Consider the following 17,854-nt stretch of genomic DNA (forward strand, 5'->3'; position numbering starts at 1 on the left):
CCACATGTAATTCTGATCTTACCACTAACTTTATTGTAGCCTTGACATTTGGAATAATCTAAGCAGAAAAAAAGGTTTGATATAATTTGCTACCTAACGGTGCCAAAACCCAGGGGTGACAGTGCTGTCTGCCAGATTACTGGACAAAGGGCACTCTAAGCACCAAACTCTGCCACTAGCTGTGATGTTTCCAGGGAAAACTAACTTACAGGCTCATCTGACAGGTTTGTGACTTTTACGGCTTTATTAAATCAAGAAAGAGCACAGCAAAAGAGGACAGACACAATTTTAAATTATCTTTGAAGTAAAGAGGTAGGTATTTTAAACCCTGCATGAGTCCAAAGTTGTCACACTGAATTAAGTACAACCAAGGTTTCCTTTAGTCGGAATTAATGTCTTAACAAACCTATTGATCATCTTCAGTAATGACATTTTCAACATGGTGATTCAGAGATTTTTATGATTACCTTTATTTTCTTTGGTTTTCTACAGCAATAAGCAGAAGACAGCTTGCCTTCCTATTGGAATGTGTAGAAAAAACAAAAAAAAAAACCAACAAAACAATTCCCTTTTACCTCAGGAAAAGCAGCCCCTGACCACAGCTGGGATAATTTTGCTCTGAACTACAATGCGTACCTACCCCAGATATAACATGAACACTAGTGTATAAAGTTAACTTACACACTAACTTGGATTCATCAAAGGCTGCCTAAATTTAGTTTATGCGTAAAGCAAACTCACGCCCATTACAAAACTCACCAATTGGGAAAGCTCAAGAGAGAAACAGTCCACAAACCAGCCACTGTGCCTCCAAACCACCATTCTCGGCCTGCTGCGCGCAGTCTGCCCCACTGCTGTGGTAGCCCCAGAGTCCCGAGGCAGCCCACAGCGCCTCTTGAAACAAAATTAAAAACCCTCCAGGTCTAATAAGGCTCAGCTGCACCCTGTCAGGCAGCTGCAACACCCAGGCCTCCACTCACTGCGGGAGGGGGTGGGCAGCCCTCAGGCCAGGGCCCCTCGCAGCAGCCTGGGGCCCCCCAGCCTGCCTGAGAATGGCCTGGGGATGGGCAGCCTTGCACCGGGGTGAGAGCTTCATCAAATGTATGAAGAACTGGGTAAAATTATTTCAGAAAGTAATGAGTGTCAGACTCTGCAAACACAGCCTTTGGAAAGGAAATACCCAGAAAATAGGCAACATTTTACATCCGTGATACCTTTCTTTAAAAACAAGCACCTGTATTGTCAATACAAGAATACTTGTAACAGAAAAAAGTAAATAGTTCAAATCTTTCCGTTCAATTTTTGACAAGGTTTCTCTTCAATGCATTTCTCTTGAACCAGCAATCTAGAATCACTGGGTTCCTTGCAGATACAAACAGGAGACAAGAAATACAACAACAAACCCGCCTTCTAGCATCCCCACAGTAATCTCACTGTTCATTTATTTGCCTTTCAAGCAGAAACGTGCTTGACAACACAAAATTGCTTTGCTCCTATTCTATTAATTTTGTGAAGGACCATGGCAGCTTTAAGTAGTTCAAGAGTCTAAACCAGAGGGCTGATTCCCCAGCACGCTGGCTCCGGAGCTCTCACCAAGGATGACAGCTACATTCAGTTTAGTCTTATAGTTCTTGGTCTTTTATCAAGGCCTGAAGCGTAGCTGAACACATTTTGCTTCATTTCATGCAAGTCAGTTGCACTTTGAGTGTAAACATGAGAAGAGGAGACACACAAGGAAAGAAATTATCCAGATGTTTAGTAAGATAAGCACAAAATCCTAAACAATTTACTAACAGCTTTGAATGATGGCATGCAGCCAGACAGCAGAAGTTTTGACAAATATAAAATACAGAACACATAACTACATGTTAAATCCACTGTCACAAAAAAAACCCACGCCCCAAACCAAAACAATCCTCCCCAACACTTTTATTGCAATTGTTCTAGAGCTGTGCCAGTTTAAACTTCTCCCTTAATATTTTTATTAGAATGATCCAATAGCCGAACAAACACAGAAAAGCATCAGGATATCAGGATCCTTATATAAGAAGACAACAAAAAGCATACCTTTATATTTCTGACTTTTGCCACTTTGTCATCAACTTCTACAATCACTCTTCCTCCTTCTGCACTCTCTCTGGAAACAGAACACATTTAAAAATCCATTTAAAATATGAAGACACAGAAAGATGCACATCAAATCCATAAATCTCAGAAATTTGTGTTTACTTCAACAAACTATAAATCAGAGCTATAAAACAGATACTTGTAAGACACTTGTAGAGGAATGAAGCTGGGTTAATTAACATTGATAACATACAGCTGTGGGCTGGCTTCAGGGGCAGTGGGTTGGTCGATGTAGATAAGGTGCAGCTGTGGCTGGTTCTGGTAAGGGCTTGGGCAGCCAGTGAGGAGGGAGCAGCTGAGGAAGAAGCAAGAGAAGAGAGAACGTGCCCTGGATGAGGCGAGATGAGAAGGCAGCAGAGAGCTGTATGAAGAGATGCTGGTATGAGGTGGTGAAAGACCTTGTTGTAGCTTGATAGTTTTGAGGGTGCTGTGACAGACGCTCTGTGATGTTAAGTAACATCAGGAAATCTGCAGCCAGCTATCTCAGTAGTGAGAGGGGGGAAAAAACCCACAGGACTGTGGCGATTAAACAGTTTCAAAGTTCTTGTCCTAAATACTTTGTTAGGATATTATTTCTAATTAAGAGTTGTTGTTTTAAATTACATTTACAAGGAAGTAGAGTGGAGCACCAGTAGACGTCCTGTGCTTTGTGGAGTAGGGATCCACGTCACAGACTTGCAAGCTGCAAGCGTCAAGTCACGCTGTCTCATTTTTACCCTGTAATCCAAAGTGTTTGTTGTAGTCCTCAGAAAAGTACGCTTTGGAAAAAGAAAACTGTCCTTAAATGTAAATTAACAGAATTGTTCTTCAAGTGCAAAGGGCCAAGCACTCTTATACACTGTCTAAACTTCCCACTGAACACAGCTATGAATGGCTTCTAGAGCCAACTTCCACTTCCAAAACTAGTCATACTAGAAAAGAATGAAAAAAAGATGTGGCCAAAGCAAAAAGAAAAACAAACACCAAAACAACAAACAAAAACCCCACACCAAAACCCCAACCAACTTATTTCTGGGCCAACAGCACAACAGCTACTTGGAAGTTAAGGAGATTCTTATTTAGAGGTGTGTTGATTCACATCCCTCTCAATAATTATCATGTATTTTTTTAATACATAGCAAGATAGAAATGAGGAAGAAGAGGTCAGGAGCCTAATTCTCTCACAGCAGAAAAATAAACAAACACTTAATTACTGAGAAGCTAAGAACAGGAGAAAGATTTTTGTATCCTTTGTATCTCTTCTATATTTTGCTTTGCACTCTGATACTGACAAATCTTGTAAGCTGTAACTTTACCAGAAAGTTTTACTTTGATGAAACCTAATGCCTTTGTAAATTTGGAAGGAAATGGTTTAGAAATAAAATCAATGCCCTTAGTGCAGTTTTGGCACACTTTGTTTAAAAGTAAGCTGAAGACACAGACACTGTCATATGAGACTAGCTGTATAGCTATCTCCTGATAATCAGCTGGATCAGTACCATAAGATCAATTAAAAACTAGATAAGATAAAACAAGAGTAAGGAAATTCAAATCCAGTTGCCCACCATACATTCATGGCCCTAGATCCATCTTTTAACAGATTCCTTACATGTGTACAGAAGTATTTACTCCCCCACCCATTACAATCTTCACTGACAGCTCTTCCAGGGAGCACAATGTGCCCTACCTCTGAGGTCCCTCTGGTTCTCACTTTCTGTACCAAAACAATATTCAAAACAATGCCTTAGAACACTGAAGGCTTCCACAGAGACACTCATTTGAGCTTTACAAGCATAAAGGAGTTTTAAACACATTTCTCAGCATAGGGTGTCCCCATTTTGCAGATAGAAATAATGCTTAACCTTAACGTCTCTCTGCTTCATGTTGCTAACTTTGAGCACCTGCCTGGAGACAGACTGAACTTAGTATTTCTATAGTACATACTTATACACAGCACTTCACTTAGAAAATACACGCGCAGCTCCCAGACGTTTTAGTTAAGCTGTGAGTATGCACCAGTGCAATATTATCAGCCACCAGAGCCCTGAATTCAGCCCCAGAGGAAAGTGGAACACTCAAAGGAGACAGAATTTTCATTACATACAGCTGATTACTGAACAGAGGCCTCACAAGGCTCCCTAAAAAACAACAAACAAGGGCAAGCATCTAAGGATACAGGCTGTGAGCATCTAAGGTAGAAAATTGCAACTGATGCATTTAATCTGTACATGTGCTTTTCAAAGCACATACAAAGTTGCAAGTGTTTTCCAACACAGTAAGTTTGGGGACTTGCATATCCTCATACAAACCTCTGCCAGGTGAGCTAATGGGCAAAGCTGACAGTTAACCCTGTACAGCACACCAGATCCAAAAAAAAATGGGACATTGTGACAAAGAATTTCACAAGAATTTAAGAACAGCAGAAGGCAGACAAAACCAGAGGGATCCCTTAGGAGGGAGCTTGCTTCACTTACACATACTGTTTCCTCTACTGCCTCAGTATGATCTTGGCCCTATCCTGCTTCCTAAGGACAAGAGCACTGCCTATTTTTCAGTCCTACTGTTAGCCCTCCAGTCTTACCACCCTAGTTACAGTTCACTGAGTTCCTGTCTTCCTCCCCTTCCGCACACACATCATCCCTTACAGGTACCTGCTACCTGTTCTCTCTGACATCTTGACCATGGGCCCACATTCAATTTTAGTGCTTTCAACTGCTCTGCAGGTCTTGTCTCCCTTCTCCTACTGCACTGCAGCTGGTTTAGGCTGATCTCCCTGCCCCTAAGGTACACAATCCTACTCTCTTCGTTAGCTCTTCCAGTCTCTATCCCAAGTTTATTTTTACACTCCACAGCTGAATCAGTGTTTCTTCCTTGACACCAGCCGGGGTCAGCAAACAAATTATTGAGAATAAATGGGATAGAAGACCGTGTTCTCAGTTCCTATACCTGGGTTTCAATTGTGAGCTGGACAACACTGAGCTCAATTTATTAAAGCAGTGCTCAACTGATTTTGACTTAAAGGAATGGTGCAAGCACAATTTGGTCAACATGAAGGAACACAAGTTCAGATGCACTCAGGGAAACCAGATCCCTTAAAACTTTCATCTGCTGTATTCTTACAAGTCTTCACTAAGCATGTTAAAGAGTTTCAGTTATTTAGAACTTCAGCAGAAATGGGTAGATTCAGATGGGGAATTTCAAAAATACATACCAGATTTCCACTTTTAAATCAATTGGGAAATTCAAATAAATGGTCACCCTAAGTTGCTTTTAAATATTTTAAAAACTAGTTTTCCCTTAATTTCACCTTCAGTAGCAGCTGAACCGTTCTGGATGAAGCCTAAAAATAATTAAAAATATCTAGTCTCAGGCAAGCATTCATGAATGGAAAATTTCTAACCAAATTATAAAGACCTGGCAAAGCTTTTAATGGTTTTAAATGCCAGATGTAAGGCAACCTCAACAACAAGCAGTGCTCCCAACCCCACCTGTAACAACTAAATGAAATTCACTGTGTTCAGTCCACTTGTGTTATACACAACCCTATGAACGAATGACTTTATGCTGTGGTTTCTCATCACCTGATGTTCTCCCAGGCCACAGTCATTACTGAAGAGTCAAGATAAAGAAGAAATTCCAAACATAAAACCTTTGAGGTACAAAAATTTTTCATATATAGAAATCATATAGTCATATTTATATTATAAAATAACTATAAACCCTGTAAAATATAAACAACAAAATAAAATTACCACACCACCCTCTAGGGCAGGCTACCAAGGATTCCTCACTACTCAGGCAAAAAAGCTCTATGCAGCAATCAAATAGCTTTGTTCAAGTCTCACACAACAAAAAAACTACCAGCAAACAGGGATAGAACTAAACTCTCCCCTTGCTCTGCATGCAAATTCACAGCACCCAGACTTTTATCTTAACTGCAGGCTGTTGCTGCAAGAAGCAATTTCTCTTGCTGCTCCAACCTCCCACGTGTGTTCCCACTTTCCCACTTCTTTTCTTCCATCTGATCTAGCAATCACACCCCCATGCTATGACTCAGATCAGCTGTGATCAGAAAACAAAACACACCAAAATAAATAACCAAGGCACCACAGAACCAGCGAGCTCTTCCAGAGCACAGTGGTCGCGCAGTTGCCAAGCCGAAGCAACAGACAGGACAGGAACACGCATGGTGGTGGGAACAGAGACCCCTCCCTTCAGCAGCACCTCACAGCCAGAAAGCATTAAGCGTAAACAAAACTCGACCTGCAGCCATCCTCAGCTCTACAAACCATACTTCAACCTCCCCATAAACTTGTGTTTGTATCATGCTTCATTTAGGTACAAACAAGAGAACTCTGGGAAAGAAACCACAGTTTAATATCTAAAGCCCAGGAGGCAAAGCAGACTCACAGCTGTTCTAGATGTTCTGGACTTAACTCCAGACTGCAAACGTTACAAAAGGTCATTCAGCAAAACCTGTTCGTCAGTACAATCTCACACAGATGTGCATCACAGTTTGCATTTGACTGATAAAACACATATGCATCCTTAGGAATCCTCTGCTCCACAAGTATGAAAGCTGTGTTCCTTGTACCAATAAAATCAACTCTAAAGTATGCTTCTCTAGTAACACATTTGACTTCTGCAGCTCAGAAGTCACAGTGATCCTAACATTTAGTTTCCCCATCCTCCCTTCTCCCCTACCTCTTGAAAAATTCATGCTATATTTGGGAAATTCCTCCCTTCTGAATTACTTTGCATGAAAACCAGGCATCTCTACAAAGATAAAGCTGTAGAAAGACCATTTAATGGCACACATCCCAAGAAAGAGCTGGATCTTCTCAGACACAGAAAGTCTGAGAAATGCAGACCCAGCAACAGAACAGTGACACAAGTACAGAATGCAGTGGCAGGGCTGTAACGGGGAGCTACGAGAGAGACTGGACAGCAGCAAAGCTGCTGTGGCAATCTAAAAAACAGGGGCAGCCCAAAGCTGCTGTGGCAGTCCAAAAAACAGGGGCAGCCCAAAGGAAATCTCCTCATGTTATTTGCTATTCTCATGACAAGTCATTTCTGCAGTCAACACGTAAAGTTAACGCAACCCCAGGACAAGAGACACTCTGCAAGATGTAGAAGTACAAAACAGCAGAAAAGAAACATGGGAAGATCAAGACCCCTGAGAAGAACATTTCCACAGATTGCTGGATCTCACTGACAAGTTCAGAAACAGAGTACAGAAATGCAAGAAGGTATGTAGAGCTGGAGGAAGCAGTGTACGGAAAAAAATGGGGCAGTTGTTCATTTGAGGCTTTACAAAATTTCCCCACTTCTCCACCCTCTCAAATGTAAGTCAGGCTCTTGCAGAACAAAGGAGCTGACTCTTAAAGAGTCACATGTACATGCAATAAAGCAAAAATACTGGAGTCATTAACAGTAGTCATGTCATCCAACAATACAGCTTCTACAAATACCACCAAAATTACTCACCAAAGCCAATATATACCATTCAAGTACATGAGAAATGCTAAATAATTTTTGAAAGACTTGCATATGTATCTACTCACACAAACTTTCAAAATAACCCTGCAATGTAATTGTTGCAAGTACTTACGCTTTCCTACCAATTCCTATCACCCAAGTAAACTCTGAACCCAATCTCAACCTGTACTGAGAGGACCTCAAAAGCAGTATGGCAATGGTGTCAATCCCTCTCCTCTTGCAGAAAATTCTTGCTGATCTGGGCAATTGCATAGGTTCTGGTTTTTGGAACAATTCATTTTCTAGACTTTTCTAGAAAAAAACTAGCTTTATGTGGCTTACTGTCATGGAATGCATTTTCACACTCTGCTTACAAACACACGCAAAAGCACACTCGTGAGCACGGCAGGATGCATGCCAGCGGTCACTGCTGCTGTCTCTGGGACCCTGCCATTTCCCAGGATATGGGGAATGACTATCATATGACTACAATAGCCTATAAGTAAGGCACAACATTTACCAAACTACCTCCACTTGTACCTGGGACACTTTGTGCTGTCTAATGGCTATCTATGCAATCACCATGCCAGCAGCTGAAGTATAATCCTGAGGCAAATCTAACTCAAGGTTTTTCTTGGTCATGAAGTCTAAAGGTTTTATGGGGAAAATTTCAGGTAGCCAGATTTATCTTTTCCTTTCCATTAACAGTATATTGTACAGTGTCTCTGCCTCTTGCTTACTGGTGGCGTTGGCAAAGGTATCTTTGAGGTGATGACTGACTTTGGCCATGGAAACAAAGAAACAAACAATGGGGGCATATTTTCTAAGTTTTGCTAGTCTTCAGAGAACACTGTACCAGACAAAACAGGTTGAGGACACATCTGTTGAGAGACCAAAGGTACAATGAGAAAAGCACTGAGTCCATGCTGCTCCGTCAGAAATTCTTGAGAAGAATGTCAAAGCCTTCAGCCATTACAGCTTCTGCACTCTACTGACAAGCTAAGTAAGGCACCTACAACCACAACCTTCCCAAACACAGCATCCCCCCCTCCTTAACACCAGCATGATCTGTATCCTTATCCCTCCTGCCGTAACGTAAGAAAGTCGAACTGCTAATAGTATGAACATCATCACTTTGGCTCATCCAGGATTTTTTATTTGAAAAAAAAAGTATCAATGATCAAGTAAATGTAAACTAAAGTTTGTTTTACCCAAAGTTTATTTACTACCCAATGCCATTTCTGATATTTCTCTTTAAGTATTTTTTTTTCTGTCTGGCAAATATCATTGCACACTCAGTCAGCAATCTGAACAGAAGTCTATAAATAACTTAAAAATCTATATTGAAGCCAAGTACACAGAGTTCACCGAGACAGCATGCTGCTATACTAGGCATGCTGCTCAAGTTACCTTTCAAGCCTGCTCCCAGCTGCATAGAGCTCTCACTGGTTCTGATAAAGGTTAACACAATCTGAAAGTCAAAAATCACCATTCCTAGTGACCACCATCATCCACGTGTGGCTTCCCCCTATTCTTCTTTGCAAATGTTATATAGCAATAAAAATGGGGAATATTTGGTGCAGAGATAAACGTGAGGCACTGTCAGTGCTCTTTTTGGATACAGGCCTGCTCAAACAGTTAAAGCCTTTACTTAATCTTACCCGACTTTTGATATATGTATCCATGAGCTAGGAGGGGAAGCGTGGGATGGCTTCCTCCGGTCACAGTAAGCTCTGCAATCCTGCCCATGCAATGTCACAGTACGAGAAGAGCATTTCTGCCTACACCATCTCTGAAGTCTTGCACTGCTAGAACAAGAGCTTCAGGCACATTCCTTGAGCAATCCAAGTCAGAAGTACTCCTGATGATCCATCAGTGCTTTGAACAGCTGCTGAATAGTGCTGCTTTCTCTTGAATGCAGAGGCATTGAGGGGAGAAGGAAAGAGGAGAGGAAAAGGTTTTTTCATCTGTCCTACCCAGCATTTAAGGAAGCATGAAATATGGGGGATTTAAAACAAAGCTACGGTCCAGTTTCATCCACCCTTGATTTCCCAACTGTTTACTGAGCAATGAGATAATATAATTCACACACTTCTGCATCGAAGAAATTCTGTGCACATGCCGCAATTTCCATGCAAACCAGAATTTGGATGTAGTGGTCAGTTTTCATTCCACCGACAGAACTTCAATCTGCAATCACAGATTAAATAAATGACTGTGACACTGAATGCTGCGATGCACTGTCTCATCCCTCATGTTTAGGGACATGACAACCTTGTCCTTTTCTTCAAAAAAAGTAGTGGTTCTATATTTGAAAATTAAATCCATATGAAACATATGTTGAATACCTATAAAACCAAATTATACTACATCAATTTTCCAGAGAATTTTTGACTGTAATGTATTTCTTGTGCTAATGTAAAATATATACAGGTTTCTAAGGAAGTTATTTCCAATTACATCCAGTAAAGCTGTTAATGGAGTTGATAGCACTATTCCATTAACAGAGAGCTAATTTATCTAACACACACTTGGGTCACAGAGGAAAGTTTATGTCAACTCAACAAAAGTACCAAAGGGAAGAAAAAAATGCCTCACACTTAGCTTTAGAAATATAAAGGGAAATAAATGTTCTCTGCTTGCAAACACTGGGGTTTTATTCTAAGACAGTTAAATACAAACACTATCCAAATAGCACAGAAAAGCTAACTTAAGCAGAAGTTGAAGGTGTAAAAAAAAACCCCAACTGTAAAAATACTAGTGATGCCCGTATCTTGTGTCATTATATTTGACTTGGATCAAATACATTTGAAGTAGTGTATCACAACAACAATTTGAATAAAGTAGGATCATGGCTTTTTTTTTCTTTTTTTTTTTTTTAATATAGTTGGAAAAGCTTTTGAAATGTTAACCTAAATGTCTATGGCTATCTTTCCTCAGAATACATTCCTCTTAACAGTGGCATTATGAAGTTATAAGACAGAGATACACGCACCTGAACAGGGTTGGTTCAAAAAGTGCCTTAAAAGGGCAGCAGTGAGCAGCTAGTGAAGAACAAACATTTTAAAAGGAATATGCTTGAAGAATTTGCTTTGGTGGGGTAAGAGGGAGAACAACAATAATCTCCGATCTGCTATTGGTTTAATTTTATTTTGATACAGCGTTTAACATGTTATGCGTAAGATTCAAGGAACTGCTTTCTACAAAATTTGATACAACTTATCACTCTTGCCAGCAGTAGGCCATATTGCTCTAAGTTCTTGTAGTTACACATAAGCATGTAAAATAGCTAATAGCACAGTCTATAAAAGAGCAACAAGTCTCTTGCTTACAAAACAATCCTTCCTTTTACTTACCACAATGTGATGACAAAGAACAAAGGAGGTGGACTGCAGCAGAGAGACTAGTTAACAAAGCTGACCCTGCAGCAGATTAATAAAGGCATACCCAGTAAAAACCAATAGTGACTTACATCGTACCATTTCCAGAATGATTTTTAAAGCAATTCTGCTTTTCCACATAGCTTTCCTTTTGAGTAGACATTAATTTTAGATATTCATATCATAATGCACCAGTCATCTGAGTTCTTCTATCACCTATTCAATGCAGCTGTGCTCAACGCGCTGCTCAGGTTAGCCTGGCACAAGCAGCATGGTTTTGTAAACAGTTCGCAAGAAACTTTCCCTACAATTTCCTCCCAGCCTTGGGCTTGCTCACACCCATCACCCAAGTTCTTAGGACCACAAACTTTAATCCGCTACCCCTGTCCCATCCTCAACCCTCATTGCCAGCTGCAACCCAGGAAGACAATTAAGAGGACTATGCCATAGAGAGCAGCAGTAACAAGGAAAACAACTGTTGCAGCTCAGAATGTGATAGTAAACACCTACACAACTGGAAGTTCAGTTCAGCTTTGCCACTTGGAACTACCCAGACATGTCTTTGATGTTCTCATTTGCCAAGGATGAAGGCCAAGCTCAGGAACTCCCGAGAGGATCGGGAAATAAACAGCTGGCCAGGAGGCTTCAGGTTACAGCCTGGAAACAATGAGAAGCAGAAAAAGGCAAAGGGCAGCTTTCGGGGTAATTAATCTGTTTAGCAACTCTTTCAGGTGACATGTCTATGAAGTTTGTAGAGCATGTTCATTTGTGAGTTTTTAAAGACACCTTTCAAACAGGAGTTTCTTGCCAGTCTCTCCTTTTCCAGGCCAGAGAGGCAGCTGAAAAGTGGAGAAGGTATTTTCAACAGCAGAATATGCCTTCTGTTTTGCTGGGTCTTGCACAAATAGCTCCCAAGCTTTTTAACTAACACCACTATAATTTTACAATTCAATTAAACAAACTCACTATGAATGATTTTACCCAGGCCTCAATGCATGATCCATAAAGGAATGCAACGCCTTCTAGCCACTGATGCATGCTAAAAAAAGAATCCTATAGTAATGCATGAGGCTTTTTTCACTGTAGTATAGAACACTGTAAAATTCTTCTTTCCCCTCTTTAAGACTGCTTATACAGCAGTTCTCAAACTACACCATGACAAGGGAACACATCCTGAGTATGCACAAGTGAACTGAGGCCAGCTGGATGCAGAGCAGAAAATGCAGTGGAAGTGGATCACAGAGGGAAAGGCACAAGGCAGCTGTGCTCCATCCTGGTCCCAACGATACGGTCCTGGACACACTGACCGCTCCCCTCCCAGAAGGCATCTCATGTACAAACACAGCCTCCCTTCCTCCTCTCATGTAACAGAGGGCTGAGGTCCACCATAAAAGCCATCAGCAGCCACAACTAGGGAGTAGAATTGTGATGGGATACCACAGGGACAAACATTTTTGAAACTAGCAGCACATAAAAACTAACACTGGTTTTTACTGGCCTACATAAATAGTAAAAGGGCATGTCGAATGCTGCAGGTGTTTCTGTAGCATATAAACACCCAACTTAGCTTTAAGAGAGCTACCCAAGGGAGAGCCCTAGACAGAGTACTGAAATACTTGTAAGGCAATGTACCCTCCTTCTCAGCCAGTCATGCTATTTCCAGGTCAGGATCTGGGGTCAGATCTGCTATCACAGCACCATGCTGCAGACCATGGTGTTGGCACACCCCACAGCAGAAATCAAGAAAGAAAAAGAAACAACATTCCTAGTTCACATAGCTACGTGCTAGCATGGAAAGTGTTTCCATCAACAGTTTCTGACTGACAGCCAAAAATAACATTACACTTTCATTACAAAGGTCTAATATCTAACGGACCAAGCATTAAGATGTCCAGAAATAAACCATAAAGGGATTTCATCCGTTCCCAGATCCTGTTTAATATTTTTACCTGATTATTACCTACCACTGTAGTCAATTTATAGCACACATTCAAGCCCCCGTATTTCATTCCTAGGGGAAAAATGTATTTGCACAAAACAAGTATCCATGTAAGCACAAAGTAACAAATCTTCTTTACTATGTATAATACTAAATGTGTAACAGACTTTTTTTAAAGCAATGTCACTCCAGGGAACATATTTGAGGGAATTTACTGACAATGTTTTGGTGATAAAAAAATCATTTAGTCTGTAACAGAATGACGGATGGCATTAGGAAGAACATTGGCTACAAGGTATTTAAAGTTTAGGCAAAGGAAAAACTGCGTTCTGTATAACTGTACTTGCTTTACAACGATCAGCAATTATTTGTGCATAGCAGCTCTCTGTCAAAGCATGCATTGTGATGGGCACCATACAGGCACAGAACAAAAAGACCACTCTTTGCCTTATGCTAAATAACAAGTTGCAGATGTGATTAATATAGTTTATAAAAATTGGAAACTTTAAAAAGAAAGCATGATTTTATGAATTCCCCTATTAATAACACTTTTAACATCTGAATATTCTATAAATTTTAAGACGCAAAACCAACATTCATCTGCCATCGTAAATTAAATGAAAGAAGCAATGAACAAGTAAAGCTTGTATGATAGTTTAGAAACAACCAACATACCCTCTAGTTCCAGCCTTTGCCCCCAGCTTTTCAGTTTTGGGGACTCTTAAAAAATTTGGGCTGTGATTCGCGATTGTACACATTACAGTACTTCAATCCAGTTGAACTGAAAATTTTCTGCAGGAATGCTTTCTTTCTAAAGCACCTAAGAGATCCTAGGAGCTCTGGCAGCACAGGTATCTGTTAGAGGCGATCATGACATGTGTGTAAAGAGGGTGAGAGGGTTGTGTGACCACAATACGGAAGTGATATAAGAAGCTGGAATAGAAAAAAAAAAGGACTTTATGCCCACTGACAGCTTTAGTCCTTTCAGCATCCATCAAGGTTACTTTAAGCCTTCGTATATTTGGTATTTGCCTTGAAGTCATTACATCTGGACAATTTTAGTCTGGGCTAGAAAGCAAGTTCTCATGTCAGATCCTTCACAGACAATATCCAACCATGCCCCCTTCCCATTTATAATACACAAATCCATCTTGAAATGCTTTTGCTGACCTCAGCTGTGGCAACGCAATACAAGGAACAAATGGCTTGTTGCCTTTGGGGTCAAATACCACAAGACTGCTCTCTGCCTTCCCATCCCATCTGTTACACCCCCACAGGCTGAGTAGATGGAATTACTTAACAGTCTCTTCCACATTTCCACTCTCACCTTCGTACGAACATTTCTGTTCTAGCACCAGATTAGCTTCTCCCACATGCAGGAGGCTTTCCACATTTCTGATCCTACCTTCCTCTCCAAACTACATTCCTTATGAAACAGCTGGCCTACACCTACTGTATCGAAGGTTCTCCTGTTTAGCACACCTTATCTGACAGACTTATAGGCTCTGTTTAATGCTGTAATGATGTATGCACTCTTAGGCACTATTTAATGCTACCCATTGGGGAAAAAACACCAAGACACATGTGGTGCAAAGTTCCTCATCAAGGAAGGTTACACTCCTGCCAATTCAGTCTTTGGCCTCTCTTCCCCAGCTGCTAAGAAACACTCATTTTAACTTATGCCTACAGGACACCCTACCAAGTCCACTACATAATTGCAAACAGGCAGCCAAATGCTGTTGTGGGAGAAACAAGTATGTCATTGATGCACAATGAAATACATCACCAAGTTGGACTTTTAAATACTTTCAATCGCCAGTGAATGCTGCAAGACACTAACAAAAGGGTCCTATGCTCTGGATAACTTGCTTATCATTACCAAATTGTCATTTAATGTTAATAGTTAGCACTTGTATACTGCTTTTTATTTCTAGAAAGTATAACGGCTATTTATTTAACCAGCAAATGCTAAGAATGACTAACAAAAGAAAATAAAAACCAAGTATCTCCAACACTAAAGCAACACTAAGCAACCAAAGGTTAAACTTAGCTTACTTCAATGCTGCAACTCTTCTTACAGTATGCCAGTATCTGTTAAAAGCTATTCCATTCACAGCTGTACAACAGATCAGAACTACAGTACCCAAACACCCTTTTAAATGAAATTATGGACAGAGTGTATTTTTAATGTTACCTTTGAGTTTAAGGTAAAATATATTGAAAATCTGTGAACTACTTTCCACCTTTTCCTTTTCTATTAATAGTAGCAGGTTTGGTTTGGGTGGAGTTTTTATTTTGTTCAACACTCTCTGGTACCTTTTATCGAAAAAGAAAAAATATCCATAGACAAATAAGAACTTAAAGAGTCCAAAATATGCTAGTGCACTGCTGGCTAAATGAGTAGGATAGTTTTCTGGCTAAATGAGTAGGATAGTTTTCTGGCTGGGCAACTCTTCAAGAATCATTTGCTGTGCTACATGGAAGAGTTATCACAGAAAGTCAATGCAGTCAGAATACACGAGGAGCTCAGCTACAAAGAAATGTGCCATCAAAGCAAAGACGGGCCCTCAGAGCTCGTACCACTTTCCAGACCATCCCTGCCTGAAGTGCTACTGCACTTCTGTGACAGGAGGAGCAAGTTACCAGCCGCTGAAACTGGGGCTGCTCGCTGCTTCTCTTTTTCCTCCCCGAGTTTCCAAAGTCTGCAAGGTTTTAATTATGTATTATATCCAAACAACACAAAGCATTGTGCTACGGCATCTTCTTGTTTGTGGGAGTTGTCTTCAAGCCGTACCATTTAGCTTTTGGGAATTCTATTGGAGCCAAGCACGCCGGGGAGGGAGCGGAGCCAAGCGACAATGGGAATATCCGGCTCTGCCTCCCGCTGGAAAAAACCAGCAACAACAGGAGGGGAAGGGAAGATTCCCTGACACCGGACGGCAGCTGTCCTATTTCGGGGAGCTCAGGAAGGGGGAACTCAGCCCCGCAGCTCCGGTGGGAGACTTCTCCACGAAAACCTTCCAAGCTCTTCAGCGAGCCGGAGAGCCGAGCCCTGCCGCTCCCCGACCCGCACCGTTAGGCTGCCCAGCGCCCGCCGCCCCTGCCTCAGCCCCAGCCAGGCCACCTCCCCGCCGCCGATGACAGAACCAGCGGCCGCCGCTGGCCCCTCGCAGCCGCCCGTAACTGTCCCGCTGACGCGGCTACCGGGACCTCCCCGCCCGGGTCCCTGTCCCCGTCCCCCCGCCGCACCTTTTGCTGAGAGGCCGGACCCGCACGGCCACCTTGACGTTAGCCATGGCCCAGCTCACGCCCGGCAGCCGCTGCCGCCCGCGCCCCGGCCCCGCATCACGCCCCGGCGCGGCGCCTGAGCGCCCGGGGAGGGGAGGAGCGGCGCCGCCCGGCCCGGCCCGCCCGAGGGGGAGGGGAGCGCCCGGCCCGGCCCCCGGGCGGGGGAGAACCTCCCCGGACGGAAAGGAGGCGTTTCGGGGAGGCTCCCCCCAAAGCAGCCGCGCAGCAGCCTCCCCAGCCCCCACACCGGGTTTCTCCGCCCGGGAGAGCGGGGCCTCCAGACCAAGAGTCGGTGCTTCCACGCCCCAGGCCCCCGGCGACACCCGCGCTCCCCCCGCAGCAGCGCCCGCTCGCCGGCAGCCCCGTAACGACCCGCGTTTCGCTCGCAGGGCTTCAGGCCGACGGTCAGCCAGATGGGTGCTGCCACGGACATACTCCCTAGGGGCTACCCCAGAGAAACCAGTTTGTTTCAGAGGAAAACTGCCAGCCCAGCCCCACCTACCGTTTGATCAGGTTTCTTTTCCTAGGAACATGCAAGCAATCAGAAAACCAGCACCGTTTAAAGCGCAAAGCGCTCCACGTTTAATTAATTTAACAGCAATTTAAGGAAGGCAAGCGCCAAAGGAAAACTCTCAAGTGTTTGAAGGAGTTTAAAAAACCTCCAATCTTTATCTGCGTTGTACTTAACGGTGTAAAACAAACTTTTGAAACTTCCAAAGAACTGTCACTGAAATCAATGTCAACCTGTTGCACTTACAAAGGGTTTGCACTTAGAGAAATATAAAAACCACCAAAAGAGTAAAAAATATTTGCTTCTTAGAATATCATCCCTGTCAGCTGCTGCCATTATTGGGAAGAAGTGAGAGCAAGTAGCATTGGCATAAACAAGATTCCTGCTTGGTTTTTAATTTTTAACTGGACTCTTTCTGGTTTTACATTTCAAACTGTGAGCTGAATACTGTATAGGGCTGTTTTTCAATCCATTTTAACAACTTCTGTTTAAATGGCCTTTTAACTGTACTATTTATTTGTGCTTTAAGTACAGTTCTCCTCATGAGACTATTTGCCTTATGCTCCAGAAACAAATCTAAATGAAAAAGACACCACAATATAGAAACCTTCCAGACCGAAATATGGGATGGATCCTTTAGACTCAACACTTCTCCCACTTCATGAGCCACCACAGAGACACTAAAGTAAGTACCTACAAGCTGTGAATCACTGCAAACTTCAATAGACTTATCCCTTTAATCATACTGAAGAATCAATTGGTACAGCACTCACAAAGAATATTGGCTAAACTCTATCATGCCCATCGTCAACTGTCTAGTAAGATACCATAAAAGAAGAAAATATGCTTGACTCTTTGGGTACGGCAAAACCACATTTGTCCTCACTCCAAGGAATTATAGTGACCAAACTAACCAGAAATGTCTTCATCCAACTTCTGGAAGCATTAATTTGCCCCACCTCAACCATCACTGTAATGCAATCAGAGAGAGGTTAAACCTGTGATAGATACACAGGACAACGATTCCAGAAGTCTGGATGCTGTTTCTTCCCATTTCACGTGCAAAGTATTCTCAGTAAAAATGCCAGCTCCTCTGCAATTGCGTGGGAGACCTTAGTTTCCGCATCTGAAACAGTAACATGGGATTTTGGA

At 42.1% G+C, this 17,854-nt stretch overlaps 1 protein-coding gene across 1 annotated transcript in view; it reads right to left on the minus strand.

The window, feature by feature from the left end:
* STARD9 (StAR related lipid transfer domain containing 9) overlaps positions 1 to 16,266 on the minus strand; it is a 113,951-nt gene extending 97,685 nt beyond the window's left edge. Inside the window, exons 1-2 of the mRNA XM_055793754.1 lie at positions 16,153 to 16,266; positions 2,068 to 2,137 (exon numbers count right to left, since the gene is read on the minus strand). Of these exons, the coding sequence (XP_055649729.1) occupies positions 2,068 to 2,137; positions 16,153 to 16,199 (117 nt within the window). The 5' untranslated portion in view covers positions 16,200 to 16,266. The remainder of the gene's footprint in view (positions 1 to 2,067; positions 2,138 to 16,152) is intronic.
* Between the last annotated feature and the right edge of the window lie 1,588 nt (positions 16,267 to 17,854).

This window comes from Falco peregrinus, chromosome 1 (assembly GCF_023634155.1).
Source record: "Falco peregrinus isolate bFalPer1 chromosome 1, bFalPer1.pri, whole genome shotgun sequence".
Lineage (NCBI taxonomy): Eukaryota > Metazoa > Chordata > Aves > Falconiformes > Falconidae > Falco > Falco peregrinus.